At 38.3% G+C, this 19,434-nt stretch overlaps 3 protein-coding genes across 3 annotated transcripts; all 3 read left to right on the top strand.

The window, feature by feature from the left end:
* The first annotated feature begins 594 nt into the window (after window positions 1-594).
* On the top strand, window positions 595-4,209 carry LOC101294758 (glutamate decarboxylase-like). Its single transcript, XM_004299440.1, has 6 exons — window positions 595-772; window positions 870-1,074; window positions 2,247-2,447; window positions 2,646-3,114; window positions 3,251-3,303; window positions 3,441-4,209. Exons 1-6 carry the CDS (start codon window positions 684-686, stop codon window positions 3,936-3,938), a joined length of 1,515 nt encoding a protein of 504 aa, XP_004299488.1. The 5' UTR covers window positions 595-683; the 3' UTR covers window positions 3,939-4,209.
* Window positions 4,210-10,589: 6,380 nt separating this feature from the next.
* Window positions 10,590-12,204, top strand: LOC101295044 (pentatricopeptide repeat-containing protein At1g73400, mitochondrial-like). Its single transcript, XM_004299441.1, has one exon. The coding sequence runs from the start codon at window positions 10,633-10,635 to the stop codon at window positions 12,109-12,111; it is 1,479 nt and encodes a 492-aa protein (XP_004299489.1). The 5' UTR covers window positions 10,590-10,632; the 3' UTR covers window positions 12,112-12,204.
* A 509-nt stretch (window positions 12,205-12,713) lies between these two features.
* LOC101311384 (DNA polymerase epsilon subunit 2-like) lies at window positions 12,714-16,443 on the top strand. Its single transcript, XM_004301183.1, has 13 exons — window positions 12,714-12,873; window positions 12,964-13,126; window positions 13,215-13,371; window positions 13,463-13,594; window positions 13,768-13,845; window positions 14,218-14,322; window positions 14,465-14,545; window positions 14,646-14,773; window positions 14,863-14,957; window positions 15,062-15,161; window positions 15,383-15,497; window positions 15,586-15,696; window positions 16,023-16,443. The coding sequence occupies exons 1-13, from the start codon at window positions 12,714-12,716 to the stop codon at window positions 16,179-16,181; spliced, it is 1,584 nt and encodes a 527-aa protein (XP_004301231.1). The 3' UTR covers window positions 16,182-16,443.
* The last annotated feature ends 2,991 nt before the right edge of the window (window positions 16,444-19,434 follow it).

The raw sequence follows: 19,434 nt of genomic DNA on the forward strand, positions 1-19,434 counted from the left end.
ATGATGAAAAAAACTCCTAATAACAAAAAAACATTAGTCTTAAACTTGATTAAAATAAAAAAAATAAGAGAAAACCAATAACTCACTAATATATAGACCAAAAACCCTATATCTGAAAACATAAATACAATAATACTACCAAATCTATCGCATTCACCGTCTAATCTCACTAACATTGCCGTCGTCATCGCCGGAGTGAGTGGTGCAGTGGTGCTATACTTGGACCAACTGTAATTGAGACTAGTACCTATGCCCATCATTGAAGCAAAAATAAATAAAATATGAAAATTAACGTAATGAGTGACCCGTGTGTTTAATGGCCCTGATGAGCCCGTAGGAAAACAAGTCGGCAGCGTTAGGCCGAAGAAAATGCATGGGTAATGGGGCCACTGGGAAATTTGCCTCCGTAATCTTAGTACGTGTCCCTCTTCTGCTGTATTTCTCTACTTGCTTCTCATCGAGTCATTGCCCTTTCTCTAATTAATCCACCATTAATCGTATAAAAAAAAAAAATTTAATCCACCATTAGTACCCTCTCATCCCCTTAAAGTTTGAGATATATATAAAGGCTTAAAAAGCAAGCAACAGCATCATACCTTCCCTCACCCACTACCTCCCTGTTCTTCTATCCATTGTTCTCTTCAACAATCTCTCTCATTTGAGAAACAAAGAAAGAAACAAAAATGGTGATCTCTTCGACCTCCGGTGACCGTTCAGATCACTTTCTGGACTGCACCTTTGCTTCCAGATATGTGCGCAATCCCGTCCCCAAGTAAGTACTTTATTAGTGATCATCAGTTCATCTAGATGCAGAGACGTATTATTGTTTAGCTTAGTTCTCTAAAACCTTACGAAATGAATGAATGCAGGTTCAGGATGCCGGAGAGTTCACAACCCAAAGAGGCAGCTTATCAGATAATAAACGACGAGCTTATGCTGGATGGGACTCCGAGGCTCAACTTGGCCTCATTTGTGACCACCTGGATGGAGCCGGAATGCGAAAAAATCATGATGGCCTCCATGAACAAGAACTATGTCGACATGGATGAGTACCCTGTCACCACTGAACTTCAGGTACTACGTACTCATCATCATCATCTCCATGCCCTGTTACTGATCCATCTTCTTCTACACTAAATCAATCCTAGTGCTCTATCGATCTCCAATTTTACTTATTACATACATGATCTGGATTTAAGATCTGGGATTCTGGGGATGGGATGATTCAGAATTCAAGATGACTGAAAATATTATGCCATTTATTAATACTGAAAGGAGGGATGACATTTATTTAGAGTATCGTGATATCTTCCACGTACATGATATTGAAGAATTGACTCTATAGGATCAATGGTTTTTAATTTTGTGGACTGTGGGAGACGTGGCCTAAGATTATAGCATCCACCCAGAAGCAGATTACGTGGTCCACAGATGCTAATATAAAACCAATATAGTAAGCTGTATATTACCATATTAAGTAGCGGTTGGTAAACTTTAACATTATCTTCTGATCGACGACCCATCCAAAATAGAAGTGTAACTGTCTTTCCATTCGAGTGTCCCTCTGCATTCTGTTTGGGTCAGCTGAGAATGAGAGTTTTAAGAGGTTTTTAGTTGTAGTTTTTAGTACTTTCTTAGTCGGAAAAAAAAAATATCCGTGAAGAGGGGAAGTGTTTTGACGTAACCCCTCGATGTGGATTAGTCTGTTGGCCTGGAAAGTCTTTAAAGATACCGTGTTGTTTCTATCAAAATTTATCACCCTTGAATTTGGAGTGTGGAAGGTAGATGATTTCAGATGACACATTGCTATTTGCAGGGGACATAAATTACAGGCATGAATCTAGGTGCATGCAAGCACATACATACAAATATGAAAAGCAAATTATAAATCAATTCAATGTACCTTGGGAGAACTGTAGGTTAACTAGGAAGTTTTACAAGGACAAGAGAAAGAGTAAAAAGTAACTTTCATGATGGATGCTTTATATTTTCACCATATCCTTTTAGTTGGATCCCTTTGGTTCATTTCCAAATTATAGGTGATCAGATTCTGATCAACCCTCATGATTAAGGTTTAACTACATTTCAATTTGTACCCAAAAGACAAAGAAAAGCAGTAGATTTTCATGCCTTGAATCTGTTCTATGGTCACTACTCATGCATAATAATTTTCAGTTGGATTTTTGTATTGATTATGATATATAGCTTGTTACTCTGTTCAAACAATCTTGTCTTCCTTTTTGTAGAATCGCTGTGTGAATATGATTTCCCACCTTTTCAATGCTCCCATCGGAGAAGCTGAAACTGCTATTGGTGTGGGAACGGTAGGATCTTCAGAGGCAATAATGCTAGCAGGCCTGGCTTTTAAAAGAAAATGGCAGCACAGGAGAAAATTAGAAGGCAAACCCTTTGACAAACCCAACATTGTGACTGGAGCTAACGTGCAGGTCTGAATTCTTAATTTCTCTGGTGATTGATACATTTTTCTCATGAAGTATCTTGACCATTTTAATCTGAATTAAACGCTAGTGAACCTGTTGCCGTTGCCCAAAACATACTAGGTTTGCTTGAAGATAATGGCTTAGGGTTATTATCTCTTTGTGTGCCTATTTGATGTGTATATTATGTTTCGTCGAAATTTACAGGTTTGCTGGGAAAAGTTTGCTAGGTATTTCGAGGTCGAACTGAAGGAGGTGAAGCTATCAGATGGATACTATGTGATGGACCCTGTCAAAGCAGTTGAGATGGTTGATGAGAACACTATCTGTGTTGCAGCTATTCTAGGTTCAACCCTGACGGGAGAGTTTGAGGATGTGAAACTCCTTAATGACCTTCTTATTAAGAAGAATAAGGAGACAGGATGGGAAACTCCCATTCATGTTGATGCTGCCAGTGGAGGCTTTATAGCTCCATTCCTTTATCCTGATATTGAGTGGGACTTCCGTTTGCCATTAGTCAAGAGTATCAATGTAAGTGGCCACAAGTATGGCCTTGTATATGCTGGTGTTGGATGGGTTGTGTGGAGGAGTAAAGAGGACTTGCCCGATGAGCTTGTGTTTCACATCAATTATCTTGGATCTGACCAACCAACTTTCACCCTCAACTTTTCCAAAGGTATTGCTTGCCTACTGAAACACCTGTATAAGTTTCAGTAATTGCTAAATAATAAACAACCACTTTGGATATGACTTCTGTTTTGCTCATTTGCAAGCATGCTTTGTTAACAAGTCTTACTTCTGTTATGGGGCAGGGTCTAGCCAGATAATTGCTCAGTACTATCAGTTTATACGTCTGGGATTTGAGGTAAATTTTTCTATCATTTTCTGTACGCAGAATCTTAAGCAAGATTGTTCTGTTTTGCAATTACTTTCTTCTTACCGGTGTGATTTGGTCTGTTATAGTGTTCTGTTTTGCTATTAATTTCTTCTTCCCTATTTTAGGGTTACAAAAATGTGATGGAAAACTGCATGGAGAATGCAAGAGCACTGAAAGAAGGACTATTGAGTACAGGTCGATTTAAAATTCTTTCAAAAGACATAGGAGTGCCCCTTGTGGCTTTCACTCTAAAAGACAGCAGCAAGCACACTGTGTTTGAGATAGCTGATACTTTGAGAAAGTATGGATGGATAGTTCCAGCCTACACTATGCCAGCCAATGCAGAACATGTTGCTGTTCTTCGCGTGGTTGTCAGGGAGGACTTTAGTCGGAGCTTGGCAGAGAGACTCCTCTCAGACATCGACAAGGTTTTGAAAGAAATCGACACACTGCCAAGCCGCGTGTCTATGAAAGCTGCACATGTCTCGGCTACTGTCGACGAAGTAGTCAATGCCAGTGAAGGGATGGTAAATGCTGCTAAGAAAAGTATAGAGGAGATTCAGAAAGAGGTAGCAACATATTGGAAGAACCTTGTGGAAAGAAAGAGAACAGGTGCATGCTAGGCTTCCAATGGTGATCTGTGTGCTTGCTTCATTGTACTTGTTATGATTGCTCTCTGTAATAAGGACTGAATGAATAGCCATATTCTCAGAGATGGCCTTGTTCTTGATTTTTGCTTATGTATTTTTCTCTCTTATATATAGCAAATAGTATCTGCCTCCCTGGCTCTATTTATATGTCAGACCGATTTTTTATATTTTTTATTATGAGTTTAATATCTGAAACAAAAACTTATGGTTGTTTATCTCAGAAAATTCATGGAATTTCTGGTTATATTCTTGCATTAGATGGCACAGCCAAATGCTTCCATCTGCAGTCTTTTGGCCTGAATATTCAAACTTCCCTATGGTGAAAATTCCAAAGCAATTATATCAAGTCCAACCATGCAATTCATTGTTCTTCTATGTTTTTTTTTTTTTTTTTTTTTAGCTGCCAGTTCATGATTCACTTGCATTTGCATTTGCTTTCTAGCTCCCAAACCCGTAGGGTTAAATTTAAGGGGTGTATTCAATTGAGAGTCTGTTGTGTATTCAATTGAGAGTCTGTTGGATATTTTTGGAATCTGAAAGTCTATGGGTATTCAATAATGATTTTAAAAAGTCCTTATAAATCTTGATGTATTCGATTTATATTTTAAAATATCCATCAAAATACGAAGGTATTCAAAACTCTAGATTCTCAAGGATTCCATCAATTGCTAGATTCTGATGGATTTTAGAGGGTTAGGTATAAATAAAAACTCCATTGAGAAATTTGGCCTCCTCCCACAAGATTTTGATGGAGTCTGAGGAGAGCTCATTGGGTTCTCTCCTCGGTAGGTTGTTCTTCCAAGTCGAAAGCTCGATGAGGCTCTGAGCGATGTTCTTCCGAGTTGAAGATCTACAGCGGCGGCGGTGCCTCCGTCGAAAACGAAGGAATCGACCGCTGCGAACGATTCAAACGACTCACTTTCGAGACCCATCGCTCTCGCCAATGATCCATATTTCACTCGAAAGGTATTAATCCTGCTCTTTGTTTCTCTTCTCTGTTCGTATTTGAATTTTGATCTCATATTTCTTACTGGGGTTCGTGCTGGTATTGTACGTCACATTTGTTTCAGAACCATTATGTCGAACACTTGCTTAGGTTGATTGTGTAATTAATCGAACCAAGCTGGAATTTGAAACCTAAGGTTGATGTCTACAGGAAGACATTGAAAGCTGCTAGTTTATGTTTTTAACAAGGTTTTGACTAATAGAATCAATAAGTTGGGGAAAGATCTCTATCACAAAAATCCACATTCCACATGGTGTATCTGAAGTTTGAACGAACAAGTAGATGATTGCAGTACATTATCCTCCTGGAAACAGTTTCATGGTTGACGGCCAAAGCATCAAGTTTTGTAGAGAAAAAAAAAAGAGAAGTAGGGCGTATAACTGAAGAAAACTAGACACAAAACTTTGTGGAAGTTTTTTGATATATTTCTTGATAACAAAAAAAGATTACAGATCTACTCTTTATAGAGAAGAGAGAGATAGAACAAACTCTTTTTACTTTTCATACTCTAATAACTGTCAAAACCGGCAACAAGGACACAAAGAGAAAAGCTATACAAGTAAAGTAAAGTGTAAGATGTACAGTAGAAAGTAAGACATGAAAATATCCAAATGACAATAGACCTCTGCTTCCAATACTCCCCCTCAAGCTAGATCAAGGGGATTCATTAAGCCAAGCTTGCCCAAGAGTTGATGAAATTGAGCAGCGGAAAGAGATTTGGTAAAGATGTCAGCCAATTGGTCTTGGCTGCGAATGTAATGTGTATCAATAACCTTGGACTGAACTTGAGCTCATATATAATGACAATCGAGCTCTATATGCTTGGTTCTCTCATGAAAGACAGGATTAGAGGCAATGTGCATTGCAACTTGATTATCACAATAAAGCTAGAGATATGTGTTGGCTGCTAGGGGATCCTAAATCAGACAGCAATCCCTTCAGCCAAATAAGTTCACAAGCAGTGGAAGCCATAGCTCGATATTCAGCTTCGGCACTAGAACGAGCAACAACAGTTTGTTTCTTGCTTCTCCAACTGACCAAGTTACCACCTATAAAGGTACAAAAACCTGTAATGAACTTACGATCAAGAGAATTTCCTGCCCAATCAGCATCTGTGTAGCCCATGATGTCAGTATGACCATTTGGTTTCATCAAGGTTCCTCTCCCAACAGATCCTTTTAGGTAGCGAAGAATGCGCTTGACAATATGAAGATGAGCCATGGTAGGAGCATGCATGAATTGACTCACTATGCTTACTGCATAAGTTATATCAGGTCGAGTGATAGTAAGATAGATAAGCTTACCCACAAGCTATTGATAAAAGCTGATATTTGGGAGAGACTCACTGGAAACATCCAACTGAAACTTGTTGTCGAGAGGAGTGCTGGCAGGCCTGATATCCCACTTGCTGTCAAGGGGAGTACTGGTAGGCTTGCTAGTATACTTCCTTTGATTGAGAAACAACCCTTTGTGAGACGTGGCCATCTCTATACCCAGGAAATACTTAAGAATCCCCAAATCCTTAATAGCAAACTTACTATGAAGAGATTGTTTGAGAACATTAAGCTCTTCAAGGTTATTACTTGTTACAATCAAATCATCAACATAAATAAGCACAACAAGCTTACTAGTTGAACCAATCCGAACAAATAGAGAGGAATCAACATTGCTCCTACGAAAACCAACTTCTTCAAAGACTGAACTAAGCTTGGCATACCATGCACGTAGAGATTTCTTTAAGCCATAAATTGCTTTATGAAGTCTACACACTGCATCTGGATCATGAGATTGAGAATGACCAAGAGGAAGCTTCATATACACCTCCTCTTCGAGATCACCATGTAAAAAAGCATTTTTTACATCCATTTGGTAAAGAGGCCAAAAGTGGTTCACTGCAACTGATAGCAAAACCCTCACGGTACTCATTTTCGCAATAGGAGTAAAGGTCTCCTTGTAGTCTACTCCGTAGGTTTGAGTAAACCAACGAGCTACCAATCGTGCCTTATGTCTATCCACACTCCCATCAGAATGAAACTTGGTCTTGTAAACCCATCTACTACCAATAACCTTCTTCCCTTTAGGAAGCCTTACCACACTTCATGCATGTCTTATTTTCATTAAGAGCATGAAGCTCATCAACCATAGCTTGCTTCCACACATCATGATTATTGGCTTCCTCAAAACTTTGAGGTTCATGATTATTATCAAGAGTACTAAAGAGAACCTTTTATAAGAGATGGAAGGCAGTCATTGGATACCTCGCAGCATATGTCCCATAATCCTTAAGTTTTGCTAGAGGACCTCGTACTCGCGTAGGATTTCTACAAGGTACAACTGGAGGAGAAAGAAGCGGCTCAACAACAAGTTGCACATGTAATTCAGATTGATCAACATCTAGATCAAGAGGCACTGCCTGAACTTCTGAAACTGGAGCAATAGGATGGAAAGACTTCTGCTATCCTCATCGACAAGAAGATTAGGTGTTGGAAACAGATCAAATAAAGACTCCCCCTAACTGTAACCATCTGATTTCCCAACAAAGAAATGAGTATTTTGATCAAATCTAACATCCCTGGAAACAATAATCCTTCTAGAAGAATGGCTGTAACATTTGTACCCTTTTTGAGTGGATGAATACCCCAAAAACACACACTTTTTAGCCCGAGGATCAAGTTTCCCTCTTTTATTAGCTTGTATGTGAACAAAGCAAACACAACTAAACACTTTTACGTGAGAGATATCAATCTTTTTTCCTTTCAACACTTCAAGAGGAGATTTGCCACCAAGCACTCTACTAGGTAATCGATTAATGAGATAAGTGGTAGTGAGCACACTTTGGGACCAAAAGATCTTTGGTACATTCATTTAAAACATTAGAGTTCTTGTTTTCTCAAGGAGATCCCGATTTTTTCTTTCAGCAATTCCATTCTGCTGAGGAGTACCAACACAATTGGTCTGATGTAGAATTTCATGTGCACTCAAGTATTGACACATGTTATTTGACACATGTTATTGGACATATACTCAAAACCATTATCAGATCTTAAAACATGAATAACTGGTGAGAATTGAGTCTGAACAAGATTATGAAAATCCTTAAAAACATTCAGAACTTCACTTTTGAATTTCAAAAGATATAACCAAGTAATCCTTGTAAAATCATCAACAAAGATTATAAAATACTTAAAACCATCATATGACTCAAGAACATGACCCCAAAGGTCAGAATGAACAATTTCAAAAGGTTTATGAGCCCTTGATAGAGAATTTAGAAAAGGCAATCTGGAAGATTTTGACAAATGATAAACATCACATTGTTTGTCTGATTTGTCTAATTTGCACATATTTGGAAACAAACATGACATCACTTTTTCAGATCGATGAGCCAGGCGTTAGTGTCATAGATTATGATCTTGTATAGAACTTAAGCCAACTTGAAAACTCCTGGAAGCAAAAGAAGTTTTGGACAAATAGTAAATTAAGACCATTCAAAAGGAAACCTTCGTCAATTGTTTTCTTAGTGATGATATCTTGGAATATGACATTATAAGGAGAAAATATAACAAGACATTTTAAAGTGTTTGTAATTCTTCCAATAGATAAAAGTTGAAAGGGAAATGAAGGAACATACAGAGCAACTGACTCTATAAGATTAGAAAGCAATGCAATTTTTCCTTTTCCCAAAACAGAGGCACCAAGGCCATTTGCAAGAGACACTTTTGAAGGAATGGGCAATTGTTTAAAAGCATGTAAACTTTGAAGTTTGTTTGTCATATGATCCATATATAGCTTCTGAGTCTATAATCTAATAATCATTCTCAGCACAAACAGTGAGAGCAGTAGACAAAGTTGATAGAGTACCTGAAGCTTCTTCATGTGGAACAAGATCAGTTTCTACAAGAAACCCAGAAAATTGCTTAAGGATGGCAAAGTGGCTTTCTCTCCCAGACATTTTCGCTTCTTCGCATCTGGTCCGTATTTGCTTCTTGTTGAGTGTTTCTGCAAGATCCTGTAGACCTTGAAGGTGCTCAGACGTATGCTACTCATGTATCATATATGAAATTCTGAATACCCTTATACTCTGTTTAAAATGTTTATTTTAGTTGGAAAAGTATTGAGGCCTATATTACTCAAGTGTTAGTGTGGTCACTCATGGATCAGTGGATCATTCATTAATTTTTGAACTCTTATTAAGCATTGTAGTGACACTTATATCATAAGGCCTGTAGTAATTTGATTGGTATTCTTTGTATTTTTATGTGCTTGCAAATTCTGTTTATCCTATATTGGTGGTTTGATTCCAAGGATATGAAACTTCAGTGTGCTGGCAGAAGTTGTATTTATATTTACTTTACTTGTCCGGGACTAGATACTTATGGCTTGTAGGTATTCCAGCTGACATCATTTTGTTTTTGATAATCATTCTTTTGTTTTTGGCTTGTAGTACTTCTCCTAGGTCATCAGAAATGGTGCTGATCTATCTTCCTACCCAATTGACACTAGATAATGACCTCTGGTGAAACCGTTAGGTACAAGAGTTTTGAAGCCTTCACTCAGATCTTGAAGAATGAGGGTGCCAACTCCTTCGCTCAGATCTTGAAGAATGTGGGTGCCAAGTCCTTGTTCATGGGTGCTGATGCAAACGTCCTCCATGCCATTGCTGGTGTTGGTATTCTTTAATTTCTGGTTGTGACAAGTTGCAGCTAATTGTGTGTGGGAAGAATTATGGGTATGCATCTGGTTAATAATGCTAGATAGCTTTTAGATGGTGATGAAAATCTATTTTTCTGAGTATGAAGAACTTATGTTGGGAATTGTTCCTTGAATATTCAATTATAGGGGAGTTGATCCCAAACAGAGGGATTGGATTTGATACAGTTCTCTGTATGATGTGATACTAGTAACCTATATACCATTGTATAAGAGCATTGTGTTTCAAGTCATCATCGTTTTTACTTTATTGTTTGTGTTTTAAGAAACTCTTTCTTTTATTACAGTTACAACAATCCGTGGACTTATAAAAGTCTAAAAGAATACTAAGAAATCAATCTATTAAAATCTGTTAAACTCTATATGGAATTAAAACAATCCATAGAATTAGCAGAATCTATAAATTACTAAAAATCAGTCAAAATCTTTTAAAATCTGAATTGAATACATCTCTCCTAGTTCTGCCAGTTAGCCTTTCTGTAATAGGCCTATTGGGCCTAAAAGACCCAAAAGAAAAACTTGGAGAGTTGAGAGCGGGTCCGGATCGACCCGTTGATGATCCTAAAGCGACTGTTCGCCGAAACTGGAGTTAGTCCTTGAGCTCCTCATTTTCAACCTACCCATTTAGCTTTAGCCCTCTCCTATTCTTCATCGACTCAAAGGGCACAAGTAGCAGACTCATCCCAATCCCTGGTAATCCTTCTTCTCCCTCTTCCCTTTGTTTCTCATATGGGTCTTTCAGATTAAAACAATATGCGCTATCGATATCTCACAGCTTCTATAGCTTCCTTGAGAAGCCTATGCTTCCACGAGAGGCCTATGCTTTCAAATTTTCATACATATGGATATGTTGGGTCCCCAATTGAACCCATCTCGCATCTTCCAAAATACAACCTAATCTCACTTTTAGCCACCCCTTGTTCCAATTTGTTTCATTTAGCACGACCCCCAATGCGCCCTTTTTGTTCGGAGAGTGGGATTGAAGGTAATGCTTTAGAAGGAGATGTTGATAAGCTTTTCGAGATTATTATGGATAATGCTCAGCCACATTGTGATATGGAGAAAGCTCTTGACGGGCTTGGTGTCCCATTGACTACTGATTTGGTTGTTCAGGTGCTTCGTAAGTTTCGTTTCGAGGAGAAACTAGCTTTTAGATTTTTCATGTGGGCGGGCCAAAAGGACAACTATGATCATGAAGCTCAGGCGTATAATGATATGATTGATATACTGTCGAGTACCAAGTACAAGGTGAAGCAGTTTCGGATTGTTTGTGATTTATTGGATTATATGAAGAGACATAACAAGAGTAAGGTTCCTGTTGAGGTACTCAGTACGATTTTGAAGCAGTACACGGAGAAGCATCTGACTTATCTGCAGAAATTTGCCAAGAAGAAGAAGATTAGGGTGAAGACGCAGCCGGAGATCAATGCATTGAACTTTCTATTGGATGCCCTGTGCAAGTGCAGTCTTGTACAGGATGCCGAACAGATGTTAAAGAGGGTGAAGAAAAGTATCAAGCCTGATGCAAATACATACAACATTTTGTTTTTCGGTTGGTGTAGAGTTAGGAATCCGAGTAGAGGGATGAGGTTACTGGAAGAGATGATTGAAGTGGGTCACACGCCTGATAATTTCACTTACACTACTGCCATCGATGCCTTTTGCAAAGCAGGGATGGTTACTGAGGCAGCTGAACTTTTTGAGTTCATGCGAACAAAAGGCTCTACAGTTTCTTCTCCTACTGCAAAAACTTATGCAATCATGATTGTGGCGCTTGTGGAGAATGACAGAATGGATGAGTGCTTAAAACTGCTGGGACATATGATAAGTAGTGGTTGCCTTCCTGATGTTTCTACATACAAGGAACTACTCGAGGGGATGTGTTTGGCCGGAAAGGTCGAGGAGGCTTACAAGTTCTTGCAAGAGATGGGAAACAAAGGGTACCCTCCTGATATAGTTACTTATAACTGTTTTCTCAAGGTTCTTTGTGAGAATAAGAAGAGTGATGAAGCACTTAAGCTTTATGGAAGAATGATAGATGTTGGCTGTATGCCTAGTGTACAGACTTATAATATGCTGATTTCAATGTACTTTGAGATGGGTGATCCTGATGGAGCATTCGAGACTTGGCATGAGATGGATAAGAGGGGCTGTGCACAGGACACTGATACTTATTGCATGATGATTGAAGGGCTTTTTGGTTGCAATAAAGTGGAAGATGCGTGTTCTCTCTTGGAAGATGTGGTGAACAAGGGAATGAAATTGCCATATACCAAGTTTGACTCCTTTCTAATGCAGCTTTCTGTAATTGGTGATCTTCAAGCCATCCACAGACTTTCGAGGCATATGAGTAGGTTCTATAATCCTTCTATGGCAAGACGCTTTGCATTGAACCAGAAGCGGAGGAGCGTAAGTTTGAGAGAGCACTAATAAGATTACTGCATTACTAATCCACTGTCTGAGATAGGGAATGGGACAGAGGAGCCAAAGCACATCAGCATTTAACATGGAGTACTTTTGGCTGAGCTCAAATGTTAAATGTTTCAGAGTTAATATATGAATGGAAGCAGTCTTCATAGAGCTGCTAATACAAACCATGTAATTTTCAAGAATACAAACCAAAGTGTGGTAAGCAGAAATCAGCAATCCGAGATCTTTGTGACTCTACTTTAGTTACGGTGATGATTGAGAAGACACACAGAGCAGAATTCATAAGAAACGAGGCAAATCATCGTCTTCTTTACTAATTAGATGGTAGAAGTTTTAGTGTGGAAGAATTGTAGAGTTAAGAAAATGTCAGACCCAAATTGAAATGAAAACATCACCATGTAGTCATTTTTAACCAGCTGAGAGCAGTAAAATGTTATTTTAGCCATATTTACCCAGCTTAAATTATTAAAATATTCTATTCTGTTTTCCCGCTTTTTAGCGAGGACTTTTCCCGCCAAAAACCCAGCAAAACCCTAAATGCCCACACTTTTTGCAATTGGATTGGATTGAACTGGACCAGAGAGAGAGAAAGAGAAAGAGAGATGACGACGAGGAAGAAGATCCAGAAGAAGTGCAAGATCAGAGGCTTCACTCTTAAAGTCGACGCCCTCGACGAGATCCTGTCCTTCGTCTCCCAATTCGACGATTCCGACCACGACGGCGCCATCGATGTCGTCCTCGAGCAGCTCCAGCTCCAGCCCCGTAATTTCTTCTCCTCCTCTTCCTTCTTCATTTTCCGATCTATTCAATCTTTTCCGATTCTAACTGAATTTGTGTGTTCCGATATGGCAGTTAAGTCTTCCATTATTGACAAGCAGACGATCCAGAGCGTCGTCAGCATTTTACTACAGGCTGACGCCGCCGTCGGCAACGAAACCCTAGGCAGTTTGGGCGTGTGCGACGCCTTCTCGGTCCCGAAGTTCCGATTTGATCCGATCAAGAAGATTTTCTACAAGTATGTTTTTGTTTTTATTTACAAAAGAATTGTTCCATTTTGAGGTGTGTGTTTGTTGAACCAACTAGTTTTGGTTTGTGATTGTTAGGCCTAGTGAGATGCAGCCGCCAATTCATGGAAACGCGTCCGCAAAAGCGGCTCTTTATAAGGATAGGTTTCTCTTGATCTCCCAGAGGCTCTCTCGCCATCAGCATTTTGCCAAACGAGCCTTTGATTCTGAAATGTCGGAATTCGGCAGCTGTGAGGTACTTAAATTTCCGTGTATTCGAACTAATTGGATTCATGTGACCCAGGTTTTCGATTAAATTGCCTTTATTTTGTTTTGTGTGTTGGCAGATATCTCAAATTCAGGCTCTGGTTGGACAAACCGGCAGGAGATGGGTGATGGGTTTGATATCACAGTTGGAGGATGGTCATTTTTACTTGGAAGATCTTACTGCGTCTGTGGAAATCAACTTATCCAATGCAATATCCTTTACTGACCTTTGGATGATTAACTAATGCCAATCTGATTTCACTACATGGATTGATTATTAGTCATCATGATAGTGGTTCCATAGGCTATATATATGCATGAACTTGTAATAATAAAGACTTGACTAAACCAAAAACAATGATCATTTTCCTTGACAATTACATACAAGATAACTACAGGATTCTTTACAGAGAACACAATAGTTCTTGCAGAAGGCGAGATGCTTTTAGAAGGTGTTTTTCAGGTCAGTAAACATTCTTTTGAATCTTGAAACATTGCACATGCTTTTACCAGAATCAAGTTAGGAAACATCAGTATTGCTGACTTCTGATTATCAAGGAAGGGATATGCTTCAGTTGTTGAGTGTTACTTGCTTTCAATTTTTTTTTTGTTTTAGACTCAAAACAGACTGATGAATTTATGTGCTGCTTCATTTGGCTAATCCAAAATAGGTGGTTCCATTGAAGACCGTATTAGGCATCATACTGCTAATTTTTTTGAAGTGACAGTAATAAGATATATTTATGAGAAGTAATTGCTTTACTGGGTTCATGTTTGAAGAAATTCATACCAAAATATAACTTTTAAGGTTACTAACACTTGCTTTGTCTTGAAGGTTATTACTTGTGGATTTCCTCCATTAGAGGACAGAGAGAAGTCAGTCAAATTGCTTACAGGACATGACTTCTTTGGTGGTGGTATACTAACAAAAGAAGAGACCGTATCCTAAAATTTCTTAGTCCTTTTAAAAAAAAAAAAAAAAAATAATTTAAATCGTGAAAGTATTGCCACAATTATTGAGCTTTAGACACTAGCCAAAAACTATTATGAATATGAAGTAGTTTCCCATACACTTCAAACAGCTCAGACTTACAGAGTTGGAAAAAAGAGCAGTTAATGACATGTTTGTCATACTCTCTGATATATGGCTGGACAATGAAGAGGTAGATAACATTCTTCTTCTCGGGTAAAAGAAAAATGCTTATTAAGTTTTTCCTCAGAGTGGCTTGACATATGTTCTGTGTTCTTTCCTTGTTTGAGAAGGCTATGAGCAAGCTAGAGAAGATCCTTGATGGTTATGAGAACCAGGAAGTGGTACCTTCTTTATTTGTGTTTATGGGAAATTTTAGCTCCCACCCTTGCAACCTTTCCTTCCGCCCCTCTAGTCTCAGGTGAGGAATTGTTTATGAGTATTTTTTTTTTATTTGAACACTACATTCTCACATAAACAGAAGCATTACTGAGCAAATTAGATGTGCAGGTTGCAGTTTGGCAAGCTAGGGCAAATAATTGCAGCCCATCAACAGCTAACAAAGCATAGCCGTTTTCTATTTATCCCAGGTCCTGATGACCCAGGTATATCATAGTTTCTCCATCAAGATTCTCCAAAAAAAAAAAAAAAAAATTGTTCTTTTAAAATGTGCATACTGTAAGAAATTTTTTCTTTTTGATATTTTCAGGTCCTTCAACAGTTCTACCCAGATGTGCTTTACCAAAATATATAACAGAAGAGCTTCAGAAACACATACCAAATGTCATGTTTTCAAGTAATCCTTGCAGGTATGGTTGTTTACTTAGTTGTAACAACAACGAGGATGGTTTCAATATATTACATTCTAGATGAAACACTCCTCTGAGTACCCCTCTGTGGGTTTTCTGATCACTTGCTGTAGAAAGAAGATCATTTTACTCTTTATCAGGCAACATTGGAAGTTCTTGCGTGCTTGGCAGTTGTTTTTCCTGTTTTCTTGCTGACCAATGAATTCCATATATCAATGCAGAATAAAGTTCTATACCCAAGAGCTTGTATTTTTCCGTCAGGATTTACTGTACAGAATGCGTCGTTCATGCCTGATCCCCCCTTCTACAGAAGAAACAGATGATCCCTTTGAGCATGTAATTTCTCTTTTGAGCCATGTCCCTCTGTCTACAATTTCTTCTCTCCATTTAAAACTGACCAGTTCTCAATTTCCTGTTTTGACAGCTTGTAGCTACAATAACGCATCAAAGTCATCTATGCCCACTCCCTCTTATTGTACAACCCATTATATGGAATTATGATCACTCACTCTATCTCTATCCAACTCCACATACGGTAGGTAGTATAATGCTATTATTCTCTGTAGAATGTTATATACTTCTAAGTTGGGGAACTTGCTTTTTGTCCCACTTTACCTTGGAGCTCTCCATACTTCTATGTTATGTACAAGCTGTTGTTTCTTTCTTCTTTTGATGTTTTTTTTTTTCTCTCTTTTTCGTTTTGAGTGGAACTGCTTTCATTTTTTATCTTTAATTGGCTCCTATTTTGAAAATTTTGAGTGTATGAAGACACTAATACTTGATTGCTGGTTTAACCAGAACTCCAAAGGAAAGGTCCAACAGAAGTGGTCTAAGATCTTTATCTTCAATGTTCTTGTGCAGATAGTTTTGGGTGACAGAAGTGAGCAGAAGGCTTTCAAATACACAGGAATCACTTGTTTTAATCCTGGTTCCTTTTCAAGAGAGGGCACATTTGTGGCATATTATCCTTGTACCCAGGAAGTTGAATTGTCAGCCTTGGAGGATTCTGATTCGATGTAGTAACAGTAAGCTTTCAAATCAGCTCGGCAGGACACCTACTTTATTTGTTGAGTTAACCTTTAGTCGGAACTTAGTTCACGAAACAACTTTCTTTTTTGAAGCCCCATTACTAGAAGGTTAACACTTCTGTACAGATTAGGAATTTTTGTTACTCTCTCTTGTTACAGCTAGGAATTTTGTCATTGGTTGAAAGTTTTTCCATTCTTTTGAAATAGGGGAGATAAATTTGTAATTGGAACCTATGTGATATAAAACTAATTTGATACTATGTTCCCTTGCCTTCATTTTTCTATTGAAGAAAGTTGTTTAGATCGAAAGAACAATGCATGACCTTTATAGTTATAATGCGGTGTGGGAGATTGAAGAGAGGAATTGAATCATTTTTGGTTAGTCAGCAGTATATGTTTGAGTGCCTTCTAACGATCATATCATTATTTTAAGAAATACTTTTAAAATCAGAGAAGAGAATTCACACTCTAATTTACAATACTCATTCCTGTTAGCATACTAAAACGCATAGCAATATATTATTCGTTTTGGGTTAAAGGCTGTCACGGTTTAGTTTTTGAGATTCAACTTCAAAACCATCTCAATATATGAGGCGTGTTTGTACATAATCAGGAATCAGGTTCATTATCTTTATGGAGCGATGTGGGAACTCACAATTCATCTCTTAAGGGCCCAACGTCCTCGTTGATACATTTTTGGCTGAGAAATGGCTCTGGTATCATTATGATACGGTCAGTCTGCATAGCAAGATATTGTCTATTTTAGGACCCGCCCTCACAATTATGTTCTTGGGTTCCAAGCTCGTCTCACTGCGGGAGGTGTAATCGGTAGTTGATAAATATCTCTCCTAGCCCACAATGCTATCGGAAGCTCAACATGAGGTAGATCGAGCAGGCCTCATCCTAGAGATTGTAGCAGTCTTGGCCGAGCAGGAGACACACCATAGATAGCCAAATAAACAGACCTCAGTAGCATATTTGTCCCACATCGAATAGCAGGTAAGATATAAGTCAACACAGGACTATAAATACAATACTAAAGTCAACCAAAGAGGTAAGAAATCTTCAAGCATTAAATACTACACCTACCATGTAACTGACTTAATCATCGAAGAGAGAAAGACCGGAAAGTCCCAGTCAATGTCCTCTTGAAGGTAGTTAGTCAACGACAATCAATGGCAGAGATCACACCAAAGAGTTTCTACGAGGTCTACTAGATCTTGCAAAAATAGGAGGTGTGTTTGCACTTATAACACATCACCTCCCTTTCTCGAGGCCATGAGAAATCTCACATTCCTTTTCTTTTTTGTTGAAATACCTACGAAAAGACAAAATATAAGTTAGTAAAGCAAAGAAACATTAAGAGCTAATTTATAAACAAGGAGTATGAACTTTTACTCATTCAAATAGTACTACGTGAATCGAGCTCAAAATCTTCAATGTCGGCTTTCTCTCAATCTTGTTGCGCTTGTCCTAGTGAGAGAAGTTCCATCTTCTTTTTTAGATGTCCCTAGATCTAATCTCCTCCTCCTCCTTCCCATCTCTCTCACTGCATCTAGTTTGATCTGGATCTTTGGCTTGAGAGTAGGGGAGCTCCTCCCCTACTCTTCTTGTGGTAGTCCTATGCCTCAACGATGACATGCACCCTTTTATTTTTGCATTCAGTTTTCTTTAATTCTTCAATTTCAAATTACCCATCACTCTCAACCTTCTTCAATACCCCAAATCTCTGATTCTTCATGGCTAAGATGCACATTCTCCTCCACCAGACATAACTTCACCGATTGTTTGTTGTTCCTTCGGAGCTCCGAAGCCATTGTCGCTTGAATTGTTTGTTTAAATGAGGTTTACCAGTTATCGCATGCAAATTCGATGAATATCGTAGAGCAAGACATTGCATGTCTGTCTTTTTTTCGATCCCTCTACGGATCAATTCTTTTTCTCTCTTCTCTTCTTCTTTCTTCTTCTATTTTTATGTTACTGGTTTCAGAGGTTGTTTTGTATGGTTCAAAGATACGGGTTATCGAGATCCTTGGATGAATATCGTACTAGTTCTTGCACATGATTGTTTGGTTGAACTCTGAGTTTTCGCAAACAGATTTTGTGGCGGTCTTGTGTCACTTCTTGGTATCATCAGTGGCGACGACGATACCACGCCTCTTGCTCATGTGGTAGTTTGTTTATTTGGCTCTTTAGTGGATCTTATGCTTTGTATTTTAGTTTGTGTTGAATAAAAATATTCTTGCATTGCTTATAAATTAAAAAATAAAATAAAAAATCTCCAATTCTGAATGCATGATATGTTGTTTGTGTCTCCTCAAATTGTTAGTTTTCAACGTCTTGATGAGACATAGTATAGGACCGCTGTCCTATATGAAGTTTTTTTTTTGGTGAGAAATGAATAATTCATTAATCAAAGGACGAGTCCAAATTACAAAACTTGCAAACACGAGGCTGAAACTACAACAAACAAAGAGCATGGACCTCCAACTCGATCAAGTTAGAAAGAGTGAAAAGAGACCAACAACTCACTAATCTATAGGCCGGAAGCTCTACAACCAAAAATAAAAATGCAACAAGACTAACAAATCTACCACATCCTCCATCCATGTTTGCTAATAACATTGTCGTCGTCATCGCCGCCAACAAACGTAAGGTTATGAGGAGTGCTAAATCGAAGCTTTGATGCCTGAGACAACGATGCCAAACAAATCTCAGTACACACACCCTATGGAAACCCTCAACCCAAGGGAGTAGCTCCCTCAAAATAACACCATACAATTCACCATCGCAAAACACACCTTGAAGATGACGTGGCTGATGAAAGAGGACCAAGTAACATAACGAAGGAGTCCCATATGAAGTTTATGAACCCAGAAAGCCTTATCTTTCCAACAAAATTGTAAGGAAATTTAAAGTCAACTACTATTTCAGTCATCATTAAATCTTTGCCGACAAACAAATTTGGGTAAAATTTTCAAAAAGTTTATGGTGGTGTAACCGTACGTTACAAGCGCTCCAAGATCTGATCGAGCCGCCGTCAGTGTTTATCCCCTGCCGCAATCACGTTCGTCACACACCAGGAGGTGGTGTGTCGCCGTCCGGTTGAAACCTAGCTAGGGTTTCAGATCGATGAACTTATAACATGTATAATTGACAAATTCTACATTTATGATAAAAATCTAACACAAGTCAAAATCATTAATTGATGGATATATATATATATATATATATATATATATATA

The sequence above is a fragment of the Fragaria vesca genome, linkage group LG5 (assembly GCF_000184155.1).
Source record: "Fragaria vesca subsp. vesca linkage group LG5, FraVesHawaii_1.0, whole genome shotgun sequence".
Classification (NCBI taxonomy): domain Eukaryota; kingdom Viridiplantae; phylum Streptophyta; class Magnoliopsida; order Rosales; family Rosaceae; genus Fragaria; species Fragaria vesca.

Bases quoted from the DNA above. Each gene is read 5' to 3' on its own strand.
- LOC101294758 (XM_004299440.1), top strand. From the start codon at position 684: ATGGTGATCTCTTCGACCTCCGGTGACCGTTCAGATCACTTTCTGGAC. The intron at 773-869 runs GTAAGTACTTTA...GAATGAATGCAG, and splicing joins GTGCGCAATCCCGTCCCCAA to GTTCAGGATGCCGGAGAGTT. The intron at 3,304-3,440 runs GTAAATTTTTCT...TCCCTATTTTAG, and splicing joins TTATACGTCTGGGATTTGAG to GGTTACAAAAATGTGATGGA.
- LOC101295044 (XM_004299441.1), top strand. From the start codon at position 10,633: ATGCGCCCTTTTTGTTCGGAGAGTGGGATTGAAGGTAATGCTTTAGAA.
- LOC101311384 (XM_004301183.1), top strand. From the start codon at position 12,714: ATGACGACGAGGAAGAAGATCCAGAAGAAGTGCAAGATCAGAGGCTTC. The intron at 13,372-13,462 runs GTACTTAAATTT...GTGTGTTGGCAG, and splicing joins CGGAATTCGGCAGCTGTGAG to ATATCTCAAATTCAGGCTCT. The intron at 15,498-15,585 runs GTAATTTCTCTT...CTGTTTTGACAG, and splicing joins CAGATGATCCCTTTGAGCAT to CTTGTAGCTACAATAACGCA.